Source organism: Thunnus albacares, chromosome 6, assembly GCF_914725855.1.
Source record: "Thunnus albacares chromosome 6, fThuAlb1.1, whole genome shotgun sequence".
NCBI classification, from domain to species: Eukaryota; Metazoa; Chordata; class Actinopteri; order Scombriformes; family Scombridae; genus Thunnus; species Thunnus albacares.
This window is the reverse complement of record NC_058111.1, coordinates 2,619,979-2,641,543: the sequence shown is the minus strand read 5'-3', so window position 1 is coordinate 2,641,543 and position 21,565 is coordinate 2,619,979. Positions and strand designations below refer to the sequence as shown.

The 21,565-nt window shown below is 40.7% G+C and overlaps 1 protein-coding gene across 5 annotated transcripts in view; it reads right to left on the bottom strand.

Annotated features, from left to right (window-relative positions):
- The window catches only part of plekhg2 (pleckstrin homology domain containing, family G (with RhoGef domain) member 2), a 126,281-nt gene that overhangs the window by 31,236 nt on the left and 73,480 nt on the right, over positions 1-21,565 (bottom strand). For all 5 annotated transcript variants that reach the window (XM_044353718.1, XM_044353719.1, XM_044353720.1 and 2 more), the window contains 2 exons: positions 14,083-14,149; positions 11,428-11,474 (listed from right to left, as the gene is read on the bottom strand). In XM_044353718.1, the coding sequence (XP_044209653.1) occupies positions 11,428-11,474; positions 14,083-14,149 (114 nt within the window). The remainder of the gene's footprint in view (positions 1-11,427; positions 11,475-14,082; positions 14,150-21,565) is intronic.

Below are 21,565 nucleotides of genomic sequence, written 5' to 3'. Positions count from 1 at the left end.
ATAATCGGCAGAATTCGCCGATGCCGATATTTCATTTTAGAGCTTTTATAGGCCGATACCAATGACGTGCCGATAATATCGTGTATCCCTAAAAGAAACTGAAGACAAAAGGTTGTCCAGATGATGGAGAAGGAGGAGACATGAAAGGAAAATGAGGGGAAGGTGGATGTGGTGAAAGGAGATGATGGAGGACAGAAGGGACTCTGACAAACATTCATCACAGCGTGAAGCCAAAGAGTCTTGGACACCAAAAAGTGTAAAAAAAAGAGGAAGTCTGAACGCGGAGGATGACGGAGAGAGGGTAGGAGGATAGAGGAAAAGAGGAAGGAGGTCAAGATAACAATGTGGGTGGAGAGGAGAAAGGTTTTCCTCCAGATAGATGTTAATCACAGGAAGGAGAACAGCAGTAATATCTTCTACAGATGCATCACTGATGTGTTCAGCAGCAGAATCTGAAGCATTCAAACAGAAGTTTGGTTTATCTCAGTTTCAAATGCTCTTAAAAACTATGATTATTATACAGAATTCATATTCAACTAATTTCCAACCACGAGGAGAAGAATTTAGGATTCGACACCTGTTGCTCTGTCGATCAAGAACAATATACGAGGAGGGATGGACCCAAAAATTCCCAGAAGCCATTGATGTCACAGCAGTAGGGTGTAGTTATCGGATTTGCCGCTAGATAGCGTACGGTGTGCGTACAGCTCAGTGAAACTAACATTTGAACTGAAATTGAGAAGGAAGAATCGCAGGAGGTTCTGGACACGGTGACAAAAAAATTACGACAGGAAATGTTTCCAGGAATGGGAGAAGCACTGGGACCTGAAGTGTATCGCATCTCAAGGAGAGTATTAGAAAGGTACTACTGAAAACTGACTTTTTTTTAACAATTCCAGAAATGTTTTTGTCCCTGCTGGGTTGATTTAACGTTTTGATATGTACATATTTGCTCCTAACAGGGTGATTACTAATAAATTTGATCATGACAAGGTGTGTTTCCAGCCACCTGTTTTGAAAGAAACCGAATGGAAACACTGAAAATTCAAAAAAAATCTTGAAATATCTCAAAAAAGTCCTCTCGTCTGAGGTGTAAAAGTTGTTGCTTGTATAAAAATCTAATGTAAACAGACTTAGTGAATAAATGATGATGAATCATGTGACTTAAACGTCACTGAAGAGACAAAAACATCAGATCTGTGTGAAGCAATGAGATAATTTAATAATTAAAATGCTCCTTAGAAGGAGACAGCTGATAGTTTTTGTCCTGGTTTTTACACAGAAAATCGATGACAGGAAATGCGACTGACGGGATGGACATGTCACTGGTTACGGATTATTTGGAGCAAAATAACCCTGAAATAAGTAACTTACCACTATAGTTTCAGCTTGAATATTTCACTCAATGTAAACATCATAGTATAGCTCCGATAAACGGTACATGTGACGCTGACATACGGTAGAAAAGTCATTTGGACACATGGAAAGTACCTTCTGCAAATGCAAACAAAACTTTAAGGTAGACTGGAGGGAAAAGTAGAGGGTTTAGGAGGTTAATAGTGTTTTGAGTGCAGGCCGGTGTTGTGTTACTTCTGATTGGTGGAGATGAATCCAGACTTTTTGGGAGCAGCTGTAATAATCTACAGTCGGCGAGAGCATGAAGGCAGAGATGAAAACTCAATCTGTGCTGTAATAACCGACAGAGACAAGCGCTGATTTCTCTCTCTCTCTCTCTGCGTATATATCACATCATCTATACACATACTGTATCTGTTAATAATGTACACAACATGAGCTGAAATGAAATAAAGGTGCGCAGAAAGTATTGAGTGTTTTCCCAACGCTGATTTGATGGGAATCTTTCCAAGTACAATTTCTTTGAATGTCTCTGGTGTATATTCTTCATATCTGCCATATGCTTTAAATTCATGTGGAGGTCAGTGTTTATCTGAGGCTGAAGTCGGTTTCCTTCCAGTCTGGTTTTGTCTCAGATCGCAGATTACAGCCTCACTTCTCTGCCGTCGAACACGTCTTTAATATGTCTCATTTTTAGTTTGTGACATTTGTACGAATGTAAATGTTTCTGTACTTAAGTGCGGCATAACAAAATGTTGCTGAGCTGAAAATGTGAAGTTTGTCTTGAGGGTGGTGCTAGATGAAAGCTCATGGAGTCATTTCTCGGATTTAGATCATAAGATGTTGTTTGGAAAGTTGACTTTTTGGCCACTTTGGTGGGTTAAACAACACATCCGCCAAATAAAATGACAAAAATAAGCGGTCAGTCCATGAACTCCAGAATGACAAATAGGCCTAGAAGTATTTTCTGATCAGCGGCACCACATCATCTGTCTGTGCCTTCCAAAACTGTTACTGTTGAAAAATAAATAGGTTTTATGATGTGACAACACTGTGGTTAAGGTTTGGTTAGTTTCAGGCCAAGCGGCAGCCACCACGTCTTGAAGCTACAGTCCCTTTAAGTGCTGCTGACGGCCGCTGGATGTTCCAACTGACTCACATTCAAAAAGCCTCAACTTCTCTCTAGAAATACTGAGTCAATCATTGTTTTCAACGAGTCATTGTGATCTCAATCTCTAAATTTAGGTCCTCTAATAAGTGTGCTGGTGGTCATTTTGGAAATTATTGCTCCGTTAATAAGATTTGAAGACTTATAGTAGCTTTGATGTCTGCCATGTGGGTATTGTCGCAATATTTCACTAAGTTTAATGACTTGATTACAATACCAGCCCTGTTAAAAAAATGTAGCTAAAGTAGCTAACGTTAGCCCAAGTGCTCAGTGTGCTCAGTAAGCTAGCGTTAGCTTGGGTCTGAGGTAGCTTAGCGTGTTTCCAGAGCATGAAAGGCAACACCTGTGCACCTTATCTTAGGTCCTCTAATAAGTGTACTGGTGGTCATTTTGGAAATTATTGCTCCGTTAATAAGATTTGAAGACTTATAGTAGCTTTAATGTCTGCTGTGTGAGTGTTGATTGACAGCTGTGATTGACAGTTGGCTCCGGGACTCACACTGAGTCAAACTATTGTCATGATATTTCACTAAGTTTAATGTGACTTGATTACAATACCTGCCCTGTTAGAAAAATTTAGCTAAAGTGGCTAACGTTAGCCCAAGTGCTAGTGTTAGCGTTAGTGTTGGGGTTAGGGTTCAACCCTAACCCTAACCCTAACCTGAACTCCTTATCTGGAAGCTTCTGGCTCCAAACAGAAGAGATGAGCTGCAACTCAAACTTAAAACCAGCTCCAATGAAACCAACAGGTGACGTCACACCTCGCTACTTTCTTGTGGTTTAGACACAAAAACAAAATAGTTTGCATTAAAATGACAAATTTCTAAAAGTTTCCCTGTGGAGTTTTTGACCTCTAGTGGCTTTATAGATCAGTGTTTTTAGGTGTGAGTCCACATGCAGGTATGCAGGTGTCTGCTGCATGGTTTCTAACTATTCCACTGATTTATAGGTGGTTGTAATGCACTGACAAATCTAGGAAACATGCATGTAAACAATGCAGGATTTGAATTAAAAATCGGCTTTGCAAATGTTTTATGAGGAAGGAAATGCATTCAACACACTTATTAGACCTCAAGGATGCACACAAGTCAATGTTAACATACTTTTTGTTTGTTTACAACAAAACTTCACACGGTACCTTTAAGGTGAGGGGACCTTCGTCATGGTTTTTAAAAAAAACAATGATGAGACAGGAAATGAATGGTGATCTCTTGTGTTAAAGTCTGATGTATTTTTTGTTGATGGGAAGAAATTGTTCACACCACCAATCATGGCCGAACCTAAAGATGGCAGTGAACTTTTAACGTTCCCCGTACTGTACAGGATCGAATCTAAACTCAATAACCTACACCGTTACTCTTTGATATACTTTGACTTTCATGTGCGTTGAGTCTGACCATCGCTGGAATATTTCCCTGCTCTGTTAAAACTTGGCTTTAAAGACGTCACCCCCGCCCAGCCTCCTGACTCTACAGCTCATCAATTTACAGCATTACTAACTGCACACGCGTCCAAGTGGAGTTTAGCAGCATAAATTAGCTCAGCATCTGTCTCTGTGCTTCCTCTGGATCTACCTACTGAGATTAGATCCACGTCTGTTAATGTCATTTTAATAGCAGCCCATTTCATGATACATTACACTGATGCAAAGTGTTTTGATATCTATGAAAGAAAAGGATTTTCAGCTCTGCTGTTGGCAATTTCAGATGGCAACGAAGCTACATTCCTGGACCCATTTTGTTATTTGGTGTGTTTCTCTTTTTACGGCGGATAACTAACCAAACAAAGACTCTCATCTCATGTTCCCAGCGGGGCTGCACTCAAGTTCAGAAACCTGCAATCCAGCAGATTTCCCTCCAAATCTGACCCAGCGGATCACAGTGGAAAAATGCAGAGCAGAGGCTGACAGAGACCAACTATCTTCTCTTCTGGTAATTACATTACTGTCACATCATGGATTTACTGAGCTCTGTGGTTTTGAAACAACACACATAGCATCTACTAAACTGATGTTCTGTATTCATAATAATAAACTTTATTTATAGAGCACTTTTTATACATGAGATGTAGCTCAAGGTGCTTTACAGTAAAAAAAATATTAAAGCAAATGCTGCCTGAATGCCAAAACTGACTAATTCAAAGCAGCGTTCTTGCCTGATCAGAAAAAAAACCTCCAAATCACCGTCACTGTCCTCATGTGAGCTCTGAATCGGGGAAGATAAACAGAGGAATGGACGCAAAACCATAGCAGGGAGTTCTGTGAGATAAACTTGTGTTTCCATTTGTATATTTAACTTTTACACCTTCAGTAAAGGTAACCTGCAGGCTGTGTCCCTGTTAACTGATGAGTTAGGGGTCAATTTACTTTTAAACGTTGATAATAAAGTTATATTGACAGAAAGAAGAAGGAGGAACTGAGAGAGCAGCAGATGGACGGTGGTTTTAATTGAATAACTTACTAATTAGCTTAGCAAGAATAAACTGAAATATTTTCTGAATACTTAACATACCATCACCGAGAGGCTAACGCAACCAAGTGGAGTCTTTAACTGAAACACTAGCAAACAAACTAACCAACCAACCAACACGCTGCACCGGTTTATAAAACTCTGATTAAACATAAAGACCAACTTACTTTTCACAAAATACATTTAGCCAGTGATGTTGGTCAGTAAATGACACTTTCATTTCTTTTTTTTACATGAGGAACACTGTTAACTTGTGTCCAAATTAACCCATTGGTGACACAGGTGTCACCAACCCTTTCAATGTTCTGAAAAATTCCTTATACAGCTTTATCCTTGATGTGAACTCCCTAAGTGACATCTACTGAACATCCTGGTGCAGTCATGTGACAATGTGTGAATCTGTGTACCCATGACATCACTTCCAAAATGGTGGTGTGGTGTGCCTGGTCAGCAAATGTGACAGAACTAGCTAATTTTCAAAAAGCTTGTTTTTTGTTACTAAAGGTAGGTTTCAACCCATCTAACAATTCTGATGCTTTAATAAGACGTCCTGTATTACATTTAATGGAGTTATTCTTATAACAACGGTTCAGGAACAAGACCACGCCTCTCTCTTTTACTAATTCAATCATCCGTGCATACCTATATAAGCGTGTCTAACCCCTTTCTCTCCCATACGTCTCAGTTCTCACAGCCGTCCCCCCCCCCCAACCCCATTCTTCTCCTCTCTCCCCTCTCAATGGTCTTCACAGTGGCTCACAGTGATTAGCACTTATGCCTCACAGCAAGAAGGTCCTGGGTTCGAACACTGGCCGTCCCAGGTCCTTTCTGTGTGGAGTTTGCATGTTCTCCCAGTGTTCACGTGGGTTTCCGCCAGGTACTCCGGTTTGCTCCCACTATCAAAGACATGCTCGTTAGGGTTAATACTTCAACACAAGTGGTTTTTCTCGTCCTATTCTAGGAACCACAGGGGGATGACGAAGCAGAAAGCTCATCGAGATATGTCCCCTACCCTGAGTCTCGACCTCCGGGTTCCTAGACGCTCCAGCCTCTTTGTGATTCCATTTGGTCCCCGGTCTTCCCAATGCCATCGACCCCCTTCATCCTTCTCCTCGACCCCCATCATCCCACCGTACACGACCCGGACCAACCTTCAGCTCCCATTCATCCCCCGGCAATCGACCCCTTCATCCCTCTCCTCGATCCGCATCCAGCCCACCGTACACCATCCTCATCAATCCTGAACCCTCTCGACAATCCAAATAAATCTACTTTTATACCGTTCAAATGGCGTGGTCAACAAATTGATATAAAACAAGTTAGGGAAATATCGTTATGACATATATGTTACATTACAGATCTTTGACACTGAAGGTAGAATTTCAAAAAAAAAAAAAAAAAATCAGAAATGTGTTCCTTGTGGTCCATTTGGTCTGTTTTATATTCCCCATAATTTTCCTTTAAGGAGAAATGGGTCTGGGTTCTTATGGGTTAAAATTGAATTAAAAAGCTGCATACTTTTCCCTGCTTTTCATGTGTTCATCAGACATTGACCTTCATCTAGACCAGTCAGCTTAACTTCCTCTTGTGTTTCATATCGCAGCTCAACTAAAAACACCAGTGAATAGTTTTTCACACAGGACACTGGAGTAAAAGCTTGAAAAGAGTGTCGTTCTTTCTATTTATTCAAGCGAGAATCAATGTTTAAATCATGACATTCCCAAAGAATTCCACCTCCGCACGGATGTTGGCTGAATGTGTCCGTGGTTGTTGTAGTGACGGCAGCTGTAGCTGACATTCAGAGTAAAGGTGAGCTCTTCTTGCTGCTGACATCATTTCATTTCCTCTCTACGAGCAACCACGGAGGCATCTGGCCTATGATCACCGGTTAACACGGACACTCGTTGATCTGTAACACCAGTCGTCTAACCTATAGTAGTTGGCTCTGGGTGAATGCACGTCAAACAAGTGCACAAGCAAAGTGAGATACAGAAATGAAACCCATCCACTAGACGTTTTTTAAACCATGGCCTGCTTGTGCATGTTTGGTGAAAGCAGGTCAATCTATTTTCACGCTGATTATTTGGCTTTGCGTTGATTTCACAGGTTAGTAGTTTCATTATTTGTTCAGATTAAACCGATAAACTGATTGTAATGTGATGATCTTTCCACAGTTTATAGGCATTATATCTAGATTATATGCATATGTGTGCAGGCACCCCCAGCTATGACTGACGTAAAATAAGTACTTTGATACTGCGAGGACTGCAAGAACCCAGCAGAAGAAGCAGAAAGGCAGCACTGAAAGCTGGAGACTGACAAGAGAGAGATTTTTTGGTTTTGGTGGTCTGAAAGCATTTGACCTACTTATTTTTATTGGAGTTTAATGGAGCTTTAAGGAGGCGACAGGCAGAGAGCAGCGAGCTGAGCGAGGTGAAGGCAGGGTCGACTTCCACACTGACAGACTGGGTACACTAAAGGGATTTAAACACACGCATGTACAGACATAGTATGGATGTCAATGAAGGCTTTTAGTGTGTATGTATGTAATGATTTAAGTGTATTAACATGCACACACACACACACACACATAGAGAGAGAGTACTGGGCAGTGATCCAGTCAGGACAAACATCTGTCTGTCAGACTGATGGAGAAGAGATGGTGTGTGAGACAGTGATTCTCTACAGAGAACAAAAGACAAACACATATAAATATACACAGAGAGAGAGAGGGAGAGGAGAGAGACTGAGACAATGAGGACAAAGAAAGACACACACAGTAAAAGAGTTTTAAAAACAGCATTTTGAAAACACTAATACTTTTAAGAGAGCTTTGATGATCATGTTGCTCTTGCCAGTGTAGAAAGATTTACTGGTGAATGTGCGGTCGCGACCACAAACACTTGTGGTTTCATCTTTCTGACTAAATGTTCATCTTGCAGTTGCTGACACCTCTTATTCCCTCAGGACACAATGGAGGATATTTAACTCGTCCTAAATTACTGTCAGAGGCGCAAACTTTTGAGTCATCACAATTTTTTTTAATTTAGTGGGTTTTTTTTTAACTGAGACTACAGATGAAAATGAACCGCAGTTCACCTGATTTGCATAAAGTTCTGCTCAGTGAGATGTGATGACGCATGTTGCAGATGTCTGGAAAGGACCGGAGCACAAATCAAAGTTTTGTCTGCTGTTAAACTTGGAATAATGTTTGAAGAGACACTTTCGTAACTTAAGAGTGCATTCATTGTTTTTTTTTTTTGATAAGTGCGTTCTTTCTGCATGAGGAACACTATATATGAGGAAATATGAGATAAATATCCTGATGTTGTCATTTCGCGTCTCTAAACAGGAACATAACTTAAGATACATTTTGCACGAGCCAAAACATGAAATGTAGTTCTTCTATTTCACTGGTGCAAAACCTCGATGTGACCTTTTAGTGAATAAAGGCTATTGAGCTCCTTTAAAGCAGCCTCAAATCCTCATTAAATATCCTCCAACATGTGCAAAAGCTTTTTTTGTGTGTTTTTCATTGCTGCAGTTGTTCCTGTCCTCTCTTCTGGATCTGTCACTAATAAGAGTATACAGTAACTATCCAAAGTCCTCTAAAGGTCTGACTGCTTTTCTTGTTCATTCTCCTTTCTTTACTAGTTCTTAATAATTTTGAGCCGAGAATAAGCAATCTACAGTCATAACTGTGACATGATTACCACACAATAGATGAAACGCTGTCCAGACTCTCTCTCTCTCTCTCTGGCCTTGTTTCCTGTCATCGTTCTACTGTGTGTCTCTGATAAAGGCATAAAAACGCTCCCAAAAAATACTTAAAATAATAAAGTCAAGGTGTCCCTCATTTCCTGTCATCTCTCCACTGTTTGTGGTAAACAAAAAAATCCCCTAAAAATAGGAAGAAATAAGAATAAGAAAGAAAGTTGTTCCCAGATGATCCACCAGCATTATTTATTACACTGATGTGTAATTAAACATTATTATTCATTTGGAGTCTTGTTTGTGTCCACCTGGTGAATTTAAGTCCAATATTCACTCTCTTTTAGCTCTGTTTACCAACTCCTGAGGGAAATATCTGGCTCTTTAGCTGCTAAATGCTCCACTATGTTCACCAGCTAGTCTACAGCTAACTGTGTCTGTTTGCTGTTTGGTGCTGAGTGCTGAGAGTGAACCAAAATAGTAAAGTTGCAGCCAGACAGCTAAACAATGAGCTGAAACTCACTATCAAGCTCTGTAAAGCCGAGAGGAGCTGTATCACTGATAATTCTCTGTAGGTTCATCACTACGAGCCATGACCAACACATTACACAGTGACAGCTCAGACCGTGGAGGGATAGAAATATAGATAATAGCAGCTGCGTGACTGTTACACACATCGTCTGGACAAACACTTTAATAAAAATGCAGCCACCATAAAGATTTTCACAGTTCAGTCATGGAGAGCTAGTCTTATTTCTAATACATCTGATTTACTGTTTTCAATTTGAAAGTTATTTTCTTTGTGCTGACTGTTCAAATTATTCTTATTGTCTTGACGCCAGGTCTTTGTTCTGAGATATGTGTGATGTGCTGGATGAGATACAGCTCCTGCTATGAACTCTTCTTCTCCTCCATAAAGCAGACCTCTCAGCACCACCACTCGCCTTCTCTCTCCTTCTACTTTACTCCATTTTATGTTTCTACTAAAACACGTTTACTCTCATCATAAACCAGATGCTTCACACGTCCTCACTCGCCGCCTAAGGAGACTCAGTTTATCAGGAAAACTGTAAAGCTTCAACAGTTGTTGAAGCTTTACAGCAGGGTGTCAACAAGTTTTAGCATCAAACTTACTCAGGGTATCAACAATATGAAATAAGAACATAAAATGAGTCCTGCTAGTTTACCCTAGAGACACTGAACAACTGTTTCAGTGTTTTCCAGTCAGGATTTCAACCACAGCGCTGTCGGTGTCTGCGTTTGATTGACATTAGTTGGCAGGCTACCGGTGTTACACTGTACAGAACGGAGACAAAGCAAACAAACTGCTGTAGCTACAAGTCATGGACAGACAGCGTGTTGCTAACAGGGATTTGAAGAGCAACAACTAAACCAGCATCTGACGGGTCCGAAATGATACCTGCAGGTATTTTTACATGCTGTTTAATGTGCTGCAGCTGAGCAGCTAATTATCTAACTCAACCGCTAACTGACGTTAGCTGTGCGCTTTCCCCCCGGTGAATGTTTGTTTGGTGGCTCGTTCAACAAGCTAAGCCGCAGGACAAGACGTGTGTTCATGTTTGTAAGTTAGATAAGAGGGAGACTTTAGCAGGAAAGCTAATGTGGGTTGTTGTTCAGAGTCTGAGGCTCTTGTTTTGTGTAGCAGGATGCAATCAGGCTCAGTGCAACCGTCTGCTCTGCCTATAATAAAATGACACATTATCGCTTTATGAAAGATTTGATTGGCTGTATGGAAATAAGGACTCCAGCTACGTAGATGGATGGTGGAATGGTATTTAGAATAGAATGGTATATAATTAATGTAAAACTAGGGGGCGCCATCAGGAAATCAAACAATTAAAACCAAAAAAATATAAATTCCTCTCTTTTGGTTTCTGATTTTTCTAAAAGGAGAACACAGGAAGTAATTTACAGAGCAGATATGTTGCTGTAGTAGACAAAAAAAAAGGCAATTTAATTTCAGTTGGACTTTAAGGCCTCGAATGACATCCACGACATGGTCCACCACAACATATTACTAGAGTGATGGGAAAACTAGTTGGGACTTTCTGTCAAAGTGCTGGTTTGAGTCTTTCTTCAGTAACTGGTAACTACACATCTGAGTGGACAGATATGCTGTGGAGTTCCCCAAGGCTCCATTCTGGGACCTCTTCTGTTCAACATCCACATGCTCCCACTAGTTCAGATTATGGAAGATAATGAAATATCTTACTATGCAGACGACACACATATTTACATAGCGATATCGCCAGGTGACTAAAGTCTCAAACAGCAAATATTTTCTCCAATGAAACAAAGATAAAAACTGAAATGATTGTTTTTGGAGCCAAAGAGGAATGATTAAAAGTTGGTGCTCAGCTTCAATCTCTCGCAAGTCTGCTCTGAATCTCAGTTGTGTTAAATCAAGCCTTTAAACTTCCCTGTTTGCTGCTGCTGTTTATTAAATTAAATCCTGTAATTTTTAATTCTCCTGTTTAGTCTGTCTCATCTTATATTATCTCATTTTTATCCTCTGTTTTATTTAATCTCTTTTAACTCATGATTAAATGTGGCTTTTCATAATGTGTTTCCTCTCTTAATTTATTTTAACGTTTTATTTGAGGCACTTTGGATTGCCTTGTTGTTGAAAGGTCCTTTACAAATAATCTTGTCTTACTAAGAGTGTGTGTGTGTGTGTGTGTGTGTGTGTGTGTGTGTACTTACTTCGGGTAGTTCATGCAGTAGAGTGTGTAGATGTCAAAGGCTTCACTCTAAACAGGAAAGAGAACAGACAACGTTAGAGGAGCACAGAGATAATCATCTTCTTTCATAACTTCATCATTTATCTAGAGGTATTAATACACCAAACCTCATCTGAATAATTCATGCAACATTAGAAATTAGCTGTTTTTTTTCCCTTTAATTGTATTTATTTATTAGGGGACTATATACTGTACAATTATCTCAACCAATGAGGAAGTATGTGTTGTACCAGATTTAGATTTTAGCTACTGTCTATCTGCAGGCTCACTCCAAACCGAGGGAAACAAGGTCAAAGTTTAAAAGGTTGGGGACAAATTCTGTACTATCTTTTCACTCTCCTAATCATTTTCTTTTTTTTACTATTACTTCTTGTTAGTCTATCAGTCAGTCAGGAGGTCACAGAGAAAGATAGCATTGTTTTAGACACTGGATACACACACAGGTCTTAAAATAACCATGAACATCTCTAATAGTTTAATCTAATTTCTACTTCTCTGCAACAGAAAGTTCAACTCAGTTTCAGTCTGGACAGCCTAAAACTAAGACGTTCTTTCTATGAGAAAAGTACAACAAATTCAAAACAGTTCAGATTCATCAAATGACACTTTGGAAAATCAAAAATAACTTCAATCGAAAAACACTTTAAAGTAATATATTGAGTTTTATAGAAGAACAGAGTCATATGATGTATAATTATGAAATAAAGTACAGAAGTAAAATAAAAATATTAAATATGAAATGAATCACAGCAGAGTGACCTACGTTCTACTGACCATTGAACCGTCACCCACATGACACATACAGGAGCTGCTCTCTGATTGGCTGACAGGCTGAAGTTTGTGAGGCCAGACACATACATATACATACACACATATGTACACACATGCACCAAGAACTAACAGATGAACGCTCTGCTAGCGTCCCCTCCCTGGAGGCTGCATCTTTCATTGCAGCTATAATAATGAACGTGTTGGATCACTGTAATCCTTACAAAGATATCGTTTCCACCGCTTCCTTTTCAAAATCGTACTTTTGTCCTGTCACACTTTTATATTCTGTTTAATTTCTTCTGTAAAACCTCTGTGTGTTCTGACTGACCAGCTGTGAGCTCGCTTTACCAGCAGAAACTGATCATTTATAAAAATTATTTTGCCCTGAGCTTCGCCTCCCAGGCGACATACAAGCTGCTCTTCTCTGTGATTGGTGTTGGGACTGTATGCAGCCTCACACCTGCAGACATTATTCAGGGATGCATGCTTTCCAGGTAAAAAAACTATTTTAATTAATTAGTTAATTGATATTTTTAGGTTGCGTCATTTGGGATGGTTTTGGAAAATTATACCTCATTCATGTATCTTAACTAGGTTTTGTGTTTACTTGTTTGTAGCGTGTAACAGTTGTCTTAGTCTGTTTATGTTGTTTGTATTTATTGATGTAACAGTATTAATGCCGCCGTCTTGACCTTTCTTAAATAAAGGGTAGAAAAAAGTAGAGTTAAACAACAGGCTTCTTTTAGTAAACATGAGGATAATAAATATGATTTGATGCAGGGATAGTGCATCAAATCATGTTTATTTGTCCCAAACAGCCAGCGACCAATGGCAGGCGCCAACTAGTCCCTGCCCGGACAATGAGAGGCCACAATGAGAGGCAGCGAGGTGATGTTACTGAAGTTCAGCCCGCCTGCCTGCCGCCATGACAGCTCAGTCCTCACTTATCTGTAAACACTGAGAGACACATTATCAAGTCTTCTCTGTTTGTTTTGCTGTGATAAACCACATTGACCCGCCGTCTCACACAACTCCCTCCCAAAATCTGTTGATTTACTGCTACTTCCCAGACGACGACTACATACCTAAAATAAACCCAAAATAAACTTGATGATTTATTGCAATAAATGGATCAAATAGATGCCGAAATAACTACATCATGATGCTGATTTGTCAGCAAGATGACAAGCAAACGACTTTTAAAATGAGTTCAGATGGAGCAGGGCTATACTTTGCTCCATCCAACACTCAAAATAATGTCATCTAAAGGCATAAATGCGTAATTCGCCTTGTCCGTGTCTATTCATGTCTTTGCATTGACTTGATTCTGGGGTCATTAAACCCTAAAGGGTAGAAATGGAAGGTTTGACGCATTGGTGGCACTAGAGGAAGAAGTCAGGATGCCACTAATTTCATTAAAATTCTTCTTCTGGGTATAATTGATATCTACTGAACGTTTAATGGAGACTTAATCAGTAATTGTTGAGATATTTCACTTTTTACTAAACGTCACCATCCTGAGGTCAGCTGGTCAGAAAACATGTTCATACTGTTTGTCTCTGTGCTGTAACATGTGAGTACAATATCACTACTATCTACACACACACACACACACACACACACACACACACACACACAGTCAACATGTATTCATTGGGTGTTGGTTTGATCCACAGCAGCAGCAGCAGCAGCAGCAGCAGCTGGTTAATGGACTGACGTGTGTGTGTTGCAGTGAATGGAGGGTCCATTTGTGCTGGTGGTTTACTGGGTGTTTTGGGTTCACGGTGTCATGTTTCCTGTCAACTAACAGCCTCACACACACACACACACACACAGCTGTACTCACCCTCTCTACGAAGCACTCAGCGATGGCGGCGGCGTGAGGACTCCTCTCTAAATCCTCCAGGAGATCACTGAGGAGACACAGACAGACAGGTTAGAGTCAGTCCTAATCCTATCAGAAATATGAAGAGTGAAGTTTTTAGACAGGTATTGAGACCATCAGCAGCACCACAGTACTGGAAGCCAGTAACAACACGGCCAGAAGACTGTCAGGGGCTGAAAATTAGCTTCAGCTAGAAGCCTTATATACATGACATCTGCTGCACCGCTTATCTGTTTATATGTGTGGTCCCTGCTAAAGACACTAATAAAATTTAAAACATGTGGACTACACTAGTCCTTCTTTGTTTGGAGTCACAGATATTCATACAGATACCAACATTAAAGCGGTTTGACATGTGTCCACTGTAGTGGACACCATGCATCAACGGAGTAAAAACTGATTCATGGAAATCAATATAGGCAAAATATATATACATGTTTATATATATATTGTTTTATTACTAAGAGCAAATGGTATGAATACACAGGAACATTAGATAACAACAACAATAGAGAAGATATTTGAAAAACATATCACAAGCCCAACAGACAGAATGTACCCTTTGTTGCATGATGTCCGCTGGAGTGGACAGATGTATTTTCAGTCACAAGAAAAATATAATTAAAAATTTGATAAAAGTATTTCAAACATCTTATTTAGTTGAAAAATAACTGTTTTTTACCTGTTTTTTTCAACACCTGGTAGTTGGGACATGATACTACAACTTAAATGGTTCAAAATGGCTTCCGAATATCTGTCCGCTGTAGTGGACACCGCGCATGAAAGGGTTAAAGTTGACCTGAAGTAGGTTATATAGATTTGGTTTAAAAGATTCTGCAGCATGATGGAAATGTCGTGGAGATGAAGGTTCACTGTTACATTGTTAATGTCATAAAATTGCAGTTTGTATTCTGTCCGAAGCTTTATATATTAGGAGATTATAAGATGTTCTCTGCTTTTCCACAATCATTGGAGGATTGGACCCGGACAGCGATGATGATCTGAAGAGCCTCCTCTCTGGGAGCGACTGAGACAACCCACCTGGATCAATCAAAGCCAATTTGACATAGTGGCCAAACTGTGTAATTACAACCACCGGGTTTGTCATGTGATGCACGCTGACCCAAAAAACACTTTTCCCGCCCACAATCATTGGAAAAGGAACAGCTGCAAACGTTCCATTTGGTCTGATAACATTTGAAAAGTCTAAAAAGCCAAATGACTCAATTATTTTGTCCCCATTCAGGAAGGACTCTACTGAGCATGCTCTATGGGCCCCAAAATGGTGGAATCTCAACTGACTGTTTTTTGGCTTTGTGCACCACTGAGTAACTTCCATAGGAATGAACGGGCGCCAACTTTAAACATGGAAGCCATCTCTCATTAATACAGCCAACGGTCTGAGTGAGGAGAAGGTGCTGCATATGAAAGGAGGTCATATAGGATGCAGGACAAGACAGAAACAGGGGAAAAAGTTCATTGATGATTGATCGGTACTTTGTATCTGCAGATATTTGGTATCAGTTTGCCTCCCTAATTACAGTAAACACATCCTGTGGCTTCACCTTCCCATGCCGGGTCCTGCAGGATCCTGGTCCTGCTGCAAAAACCTCCAGCTTTGTCGAGCACGTCGACAACCGCAGACACAAAGCAGCACCAACAGGTCAGATTTCTCCCACAGAGTTTTAGTGTAACTCTGGTTCACGGCCAGTTTGCTTTGCTGGGAGCCAGTGGAAACATTTAGCACTCTGATAAATAAAAAAAAGCCTTTAGTTGTTACTGTGTTATTAGATGAGTTCAGCCACAGTCTGAAAGTGAATGTGACACTAAACTGACTCCAGAACCTGCAGACTGTTACAGCTGGCAGACGTTCATCCTGAAAACTCTCTCCCTCCGTTCCCACAATCCATCCTCATCGTCATCCCTTCATCCTGCCAAGTCCCAAATACTGCTGCACACACACACACACACACACACACACGCACGCACATACACGAATTTCCACAGGTCATTTCTTCATCTCTCCATCTTAATTATTGTCTTCTGTTTCTCTTTTTGTATCTATCATCTATTTAAGCCATGATTTACAACTCTGCTAATACTCACATTTAATGCACCGCACATACACACACGATACACAGATTCACACAGAGAAGTCATATTCGAACACCCCGAACGAGTCCAAATTACTTTTTAAATAGAGACATGTGGATCAGTAACCTGCGTGTGTGTGTGTGTGTGTGTGTGTGTGTTAAACTCAGGAACGAAACTCTACATCAACAAATCAGGCATCCAAAAGCTAATCAGTTTTGACCTGTTGTCCCAAATCAACACTTATACTAAGGAGGTTTTTAGCAGCAGCGGCGTTACCTTGGCAAAGCAGATCGGTACCTCTCATCACCGCGCCCGAAATCACTCGATCACCCGTCACATCACACTCGTAATTTTAGAGGTGTTTTGCGCCAGATTTGGACACGAGGCGCGTCTCTCAATCTGCCACAGTACTTAAAAACAGAGCTGCAGACTCTGTTTTAATTGTATCAACTTTATTGAACAAAATAGCAACGACAAAAGCAGTTAAACCACCATAATTTAATCTATTCATGCTAATGAAATACCAGGAGTTGCTAATTTTTGATCATCATCACTAGTTGAAATGACTAAATCAAGTACATGGAACTGTTGGCATGCAGACTAACTAAACCTTTATTTAACCAGTTGAATCCTGTCGAGATTACAGGATCTCTTTTGCGAAGGATCCCTGCAGCAATACAGCGACATACAAGCGAACAATTAAAAACACATAAAACATACAGTCAGTCATAACTCACAGGATCACATGCCTGAAAAGACAGACATGAGGAAACAGATCGAGCTAAGGAAGCAATTACAAATTCCGAGTGAGTTTGCCTCTAAACCCTTCACTACATCTTTAAACGCCTTAATCAGGATCAGCTCATCTAGCTGCAAATCTGTCTGCAAACGGTTCCAGGCTGCAGGCGCGGAGAACATTAAGGCCTGTTTGCTAAATTCAGCGCGAACCTTTAGGGACACGCAGTAAGAGGGTGTCATTTGTGCACAAACAATAACACTATTCAACACTATTCTCCCACAGTGGAAATCACAAAGGAAATAAAGACAATAACAAATAACAATGGAATTGAAATCGGTGGGAGAATCCTGATGTCGCCGCATTTAGCTTCGCATGCACACGTATTGCACAATTTCCTGCTGGTGTTAAAATGATGTAGCGTGTTGTTTTCCTTGTAGATTAACTGCTAAAAACCTTGTGCTATAAATATGAGGAAATAAGTATGTAGAATGGATTACAGGCCCAAAGTTCAGACTCCACCTGACCTCTGACCTCACAGCCCGTCCTCACAAGAGAAACGACAGTATACAGCAAAGCGACCTAGAGTTACGTTAGCGCCATCTAGTGGCCGTGGTAATCGTGACCCTGCCGAAGTGACTCCTTCGAAGACTCCTGTTCGCTTCCCGTTTCCATTGTTGCCACGACAACAAAGGTTCCGTATCTTTAAGGAAGTAGAAAACACGTTTCAAGCGATCATTTTTAACCCAAACCGTGATCTTTACCCTAAACCTAAACAGACCTTAACCACAGCTCTGTCACACCATAAAACATCATTATATTCTAACAGTGATGTGTGACGGTTTTTCAAAAAAAGCAAAAAAAAGACAAACGATGTTGTCCTGCTGATTACTGCTGCTTCACATGGGTCTGCTCTCTTGTTCTTGTTCTGGTCTTTGTATTTATCACAGTAACATCTGTTACATCTGTTCATTTCCTGGTTAATTAGGATATGAAACACTGATCAGATTGTCCTGAAGCACCGAAACGGTCTCTGTTAGACCGACATACAAGAAAAATTAAAAGCTGGAAACCTGTTCTGGCTCCGCAGTGGAAACCGGATCACTCTGGACTGCTGCTGCTGCTGCACATCCTGCATCGTGTCGCCTGAATATATTTACAGGTAAAATTGTTTCTATGTGTTAAACTCTGTGTCTGTAAACCAAACTAACCCTTTTTGGCCCCCAAACTAGAAATCAAACAGCTGCTTTGCCCCATAATGTTTTTTCTGTATTGGTTTCAGTTCAGCTCTGCAGAACATTTCTGCATCACTGCTCTCACCGGGATAAAAGCACATAAAGACAGCGCCGGTGTTTGTCTTTTTGATGAGCTGTTAAAACGTTTTTCACGGTGGTTTTATATATGTGCGAGTGAGAGTCGTCACCTGTGTGAGAAAAAGTCCTCAATGAGCAGCGATTAAAAGAGAAATTAAAGTGAGTAATGCAGCAGACAGAACACACAGCTGCAGCAGTCAGCTCGGATCATCGTCACGTCGCTTTCCAACAGAAAATGAATATTTATAAAAACCCTCACGGTCAGTTCACATTTCTACATCTCTGCTTTTTTCGCTGACACACTCCACAAAAGTTTTCTTCTTCTTCTTCTTCTTTTAGTTTCCAGACTCGTTCATGTGTTGAGTGACTTTCTTCACTTGAGACTCTCTGAAACACGTTAACAGCAAACGGCCTCGTTTCAGACGCAGAGGTCAGCGAGGGAAGAACAAAGCGGTAATATAAGCTCCGTCCAAGTCTACATTCATCTTAGTTATAGATTCAAAACATATGTGTTTTATGTGCAGCTATAGTATGTAATGTTGCAGTTTTACACCGAGTCGTTTTCATGACCCCGCGGGTGCTTTAAACCTGTTGGCAACCGATTTGTAAATTTAAAACAAAATCAATGAGCTCATGATCACCTGATCTATTGATTTTTCTCCGGGGGACCGGCGCTAGCCTGCCAGTGACGTCTTCCAGCGGCTAATGCTAGCTTGAGAACCTCGCTACGAGAGGACTAGTAGAGGCAGAACACATACTGATTGACAGCCGTGAGATCCCGCCCCTCGATTTTGGCCTTCTCTGATTGGTTAGAAGGCTTGAGAAGGTACACGCAGGGCTTTGACAACATGTCTCCACATTCAGATAACCTTCAGAGCATATTTCAACAAAAAAAGTATGAGAAGAAACTTCCATACTGTAGCTTTAAATGATTAATCTATTAGCAAAATAGTTGTTGATTCATTTCCTGTTGATTGACCAATCAATTAGTTGTCTCTTCTCTCATTTATTATTATCTATTATTAATGAAACGATCAGTAAAATACGGTTCTAACTAAACTACATTTATCAACATCATGAATATCAAAAAAAAAAATAAGTGATGGATTCTTTAAAGGTCTGACGTCCTCTCTGACACGCATGTTAAATATTTCCCTGCTCATGTATGCGATGAGGACATTAAAGACCTGAAAGCAGCTGAAACTGGTTATTTCCTCAGCGTGCAGTTTAAAGATAACACACACACACACACACACACACACACGCTCACACACGTCAGAGAGCAGTAACATGAACTGTTGCGGGAGACTGAAAGCTCCTGGAACAATCTCTGAAAAGTTCACGTTTTGTTTTCACTTCCTGGAGCAGATGTTTGTTGCTAGGCAGAAACACGAGCCAAACGTGTGATGACTATCTGAGAGCTGCAGCTCACTGAACAATATATCAGGAAACTCTGGAGCCTCAGCGATTTCAATGCAGGGATTTAACTGCTAAATATATTTTACATGACATCAGAGCCAAGCGTTGAACAGGAGAGAGACGTTAAAAATGAACTGATAGGTCTGCGTGTGTGTGAGAGAGAGAGAGAGAGAGAGAAAGAGAGAGAGAGAGAGAGAGAAAGAGAGAGAAAGAGGAGGAAATCCAAACATCTGACAGGATTTTAAAGATGATCATAAATCAGGAGGAGAGGAGAGGAGAGGAGAGGAGAGGAGAGGAGAGGAGAGGAGAGGAGAGGAGAGGAGAGGAGAGGAGAGGAGAGGAGAAAAAGGAGAGAGGGAGAGGACAGGAGACAAGATTAGAGGAGACAAGGAAACTGGAGGAGAGGAGGAAACAAAAGAAGGGAAGGAAGGAAGCAAGAGAGGAAAGAAGGAAACAGGAGAAAACAAGAGAGAAAATAAGACGAGGAGAAGAGGAAGAGGAGGAGGAGCAGGAGGAGGAGGAGGAGAGGAACCAAGAAGCAAAGAGATGAGAATTAGAAAAGAGAGAAGACAAGGAGAGGAGGAAACAAGAAAGGAGAGGAAGGAAGTAGAGAGAAGAAGAGGAAATGAGAGAGGAGAGGAAGAGATAAGAGAGAGGAAGAGGAGATGAGAGAGGAGAGGAAGAGATAAGAGAGAGGAAGAGGAAATGAGAGAGGAGAGGAAGAGATAAGAGAGAGGAAGAGGAAATGAGAGAGGAGAGGAAGAGATAAGAGAGAGGAAGAGGAAATGAGAGAGGAGAGGAAGAGATAAGAGAGAGGAAGAGGAAATGAGAGAGGAGGGGAAGGAAGTAGAGAGAGGAAGAGGAAATGAGAGAGGAGAGGAAGGAAGTAGAGAGAGGAAGAGGAAATGAGAGAGGAGAGGAAGGAAGTAGAGAGAAGAAGAGGAAACGAGAGATGAGAGGAAGGAAGTAGAGAGAGGAAGAGGAAACGAGAGATGAGAGGAAGGAAGTAGAGAGAGGAAGAGGAAACGAGAGAGGAGAGGAAGGAAGTAGAGAGAAGAAGAGGCAACGAGAGAGGAGAGGAAGACAGTAAAGAGAAGAAGAGGAAAGAGAGAGAAGGAGAGGAAGAGATCAAACGAGAGGAGAGGAGGAAACAAAAGAAGGGAGGAGGAAAGAAGGAGAGGAGATCCTTTCATCCTTGTAACTCGGAGCCTCTGTGTCATGGAGGTTAAAGAGTTTAAAGTCCTACTGAGGAAACAAACTAACACAGTTTAACTTCATTGTAATTTCAAAACCTCAAACACTCAAATATGACCGAGAACAAGAAGCAACCAGAGCTGATTAAACATGATCTTCAAACAGTCAGTGAGTCACATTTCCTCCGACACAAACGTCTCCGGCGGTCGCATTTCATCTGTAAGTTTGCTGACTTCACTGTGATTTTCATGAAAGATGTTTAGCTTGTTAGTTTTGACCAAACAGGTGTGAAAATATTTTGTCACCATTAGTTTTTGTTCGTGTTCAGAAACTCTTTCTCTCATTATTTAAAGCTTACAAGCCAAACTCCAGATCTGTGGTTTGATCATGTGACTCCATGTGACACATTATCTAATCTGGCGTCTCTATCAGCAGTAATCAACAGGATGACATCATCCGTCATCACACATCACCGTTCAACAACAAGGCTGTGGTTCAGGTCTGGTTTAGGTTAAAATGATCACTTTGTTAAGGTCAGAGGAACATGTGGTGGGTTAAAGTTACTACTTCCTTAAAGTTAGGCCATCTTCGTCGTCATGGCTACAATAATAACCACAGGGGTTAAAGGTTAGTTACACTTTTTAGATGGCAGTTGGCTCTCAAACCTACTGTATGTTGTGATATCTAT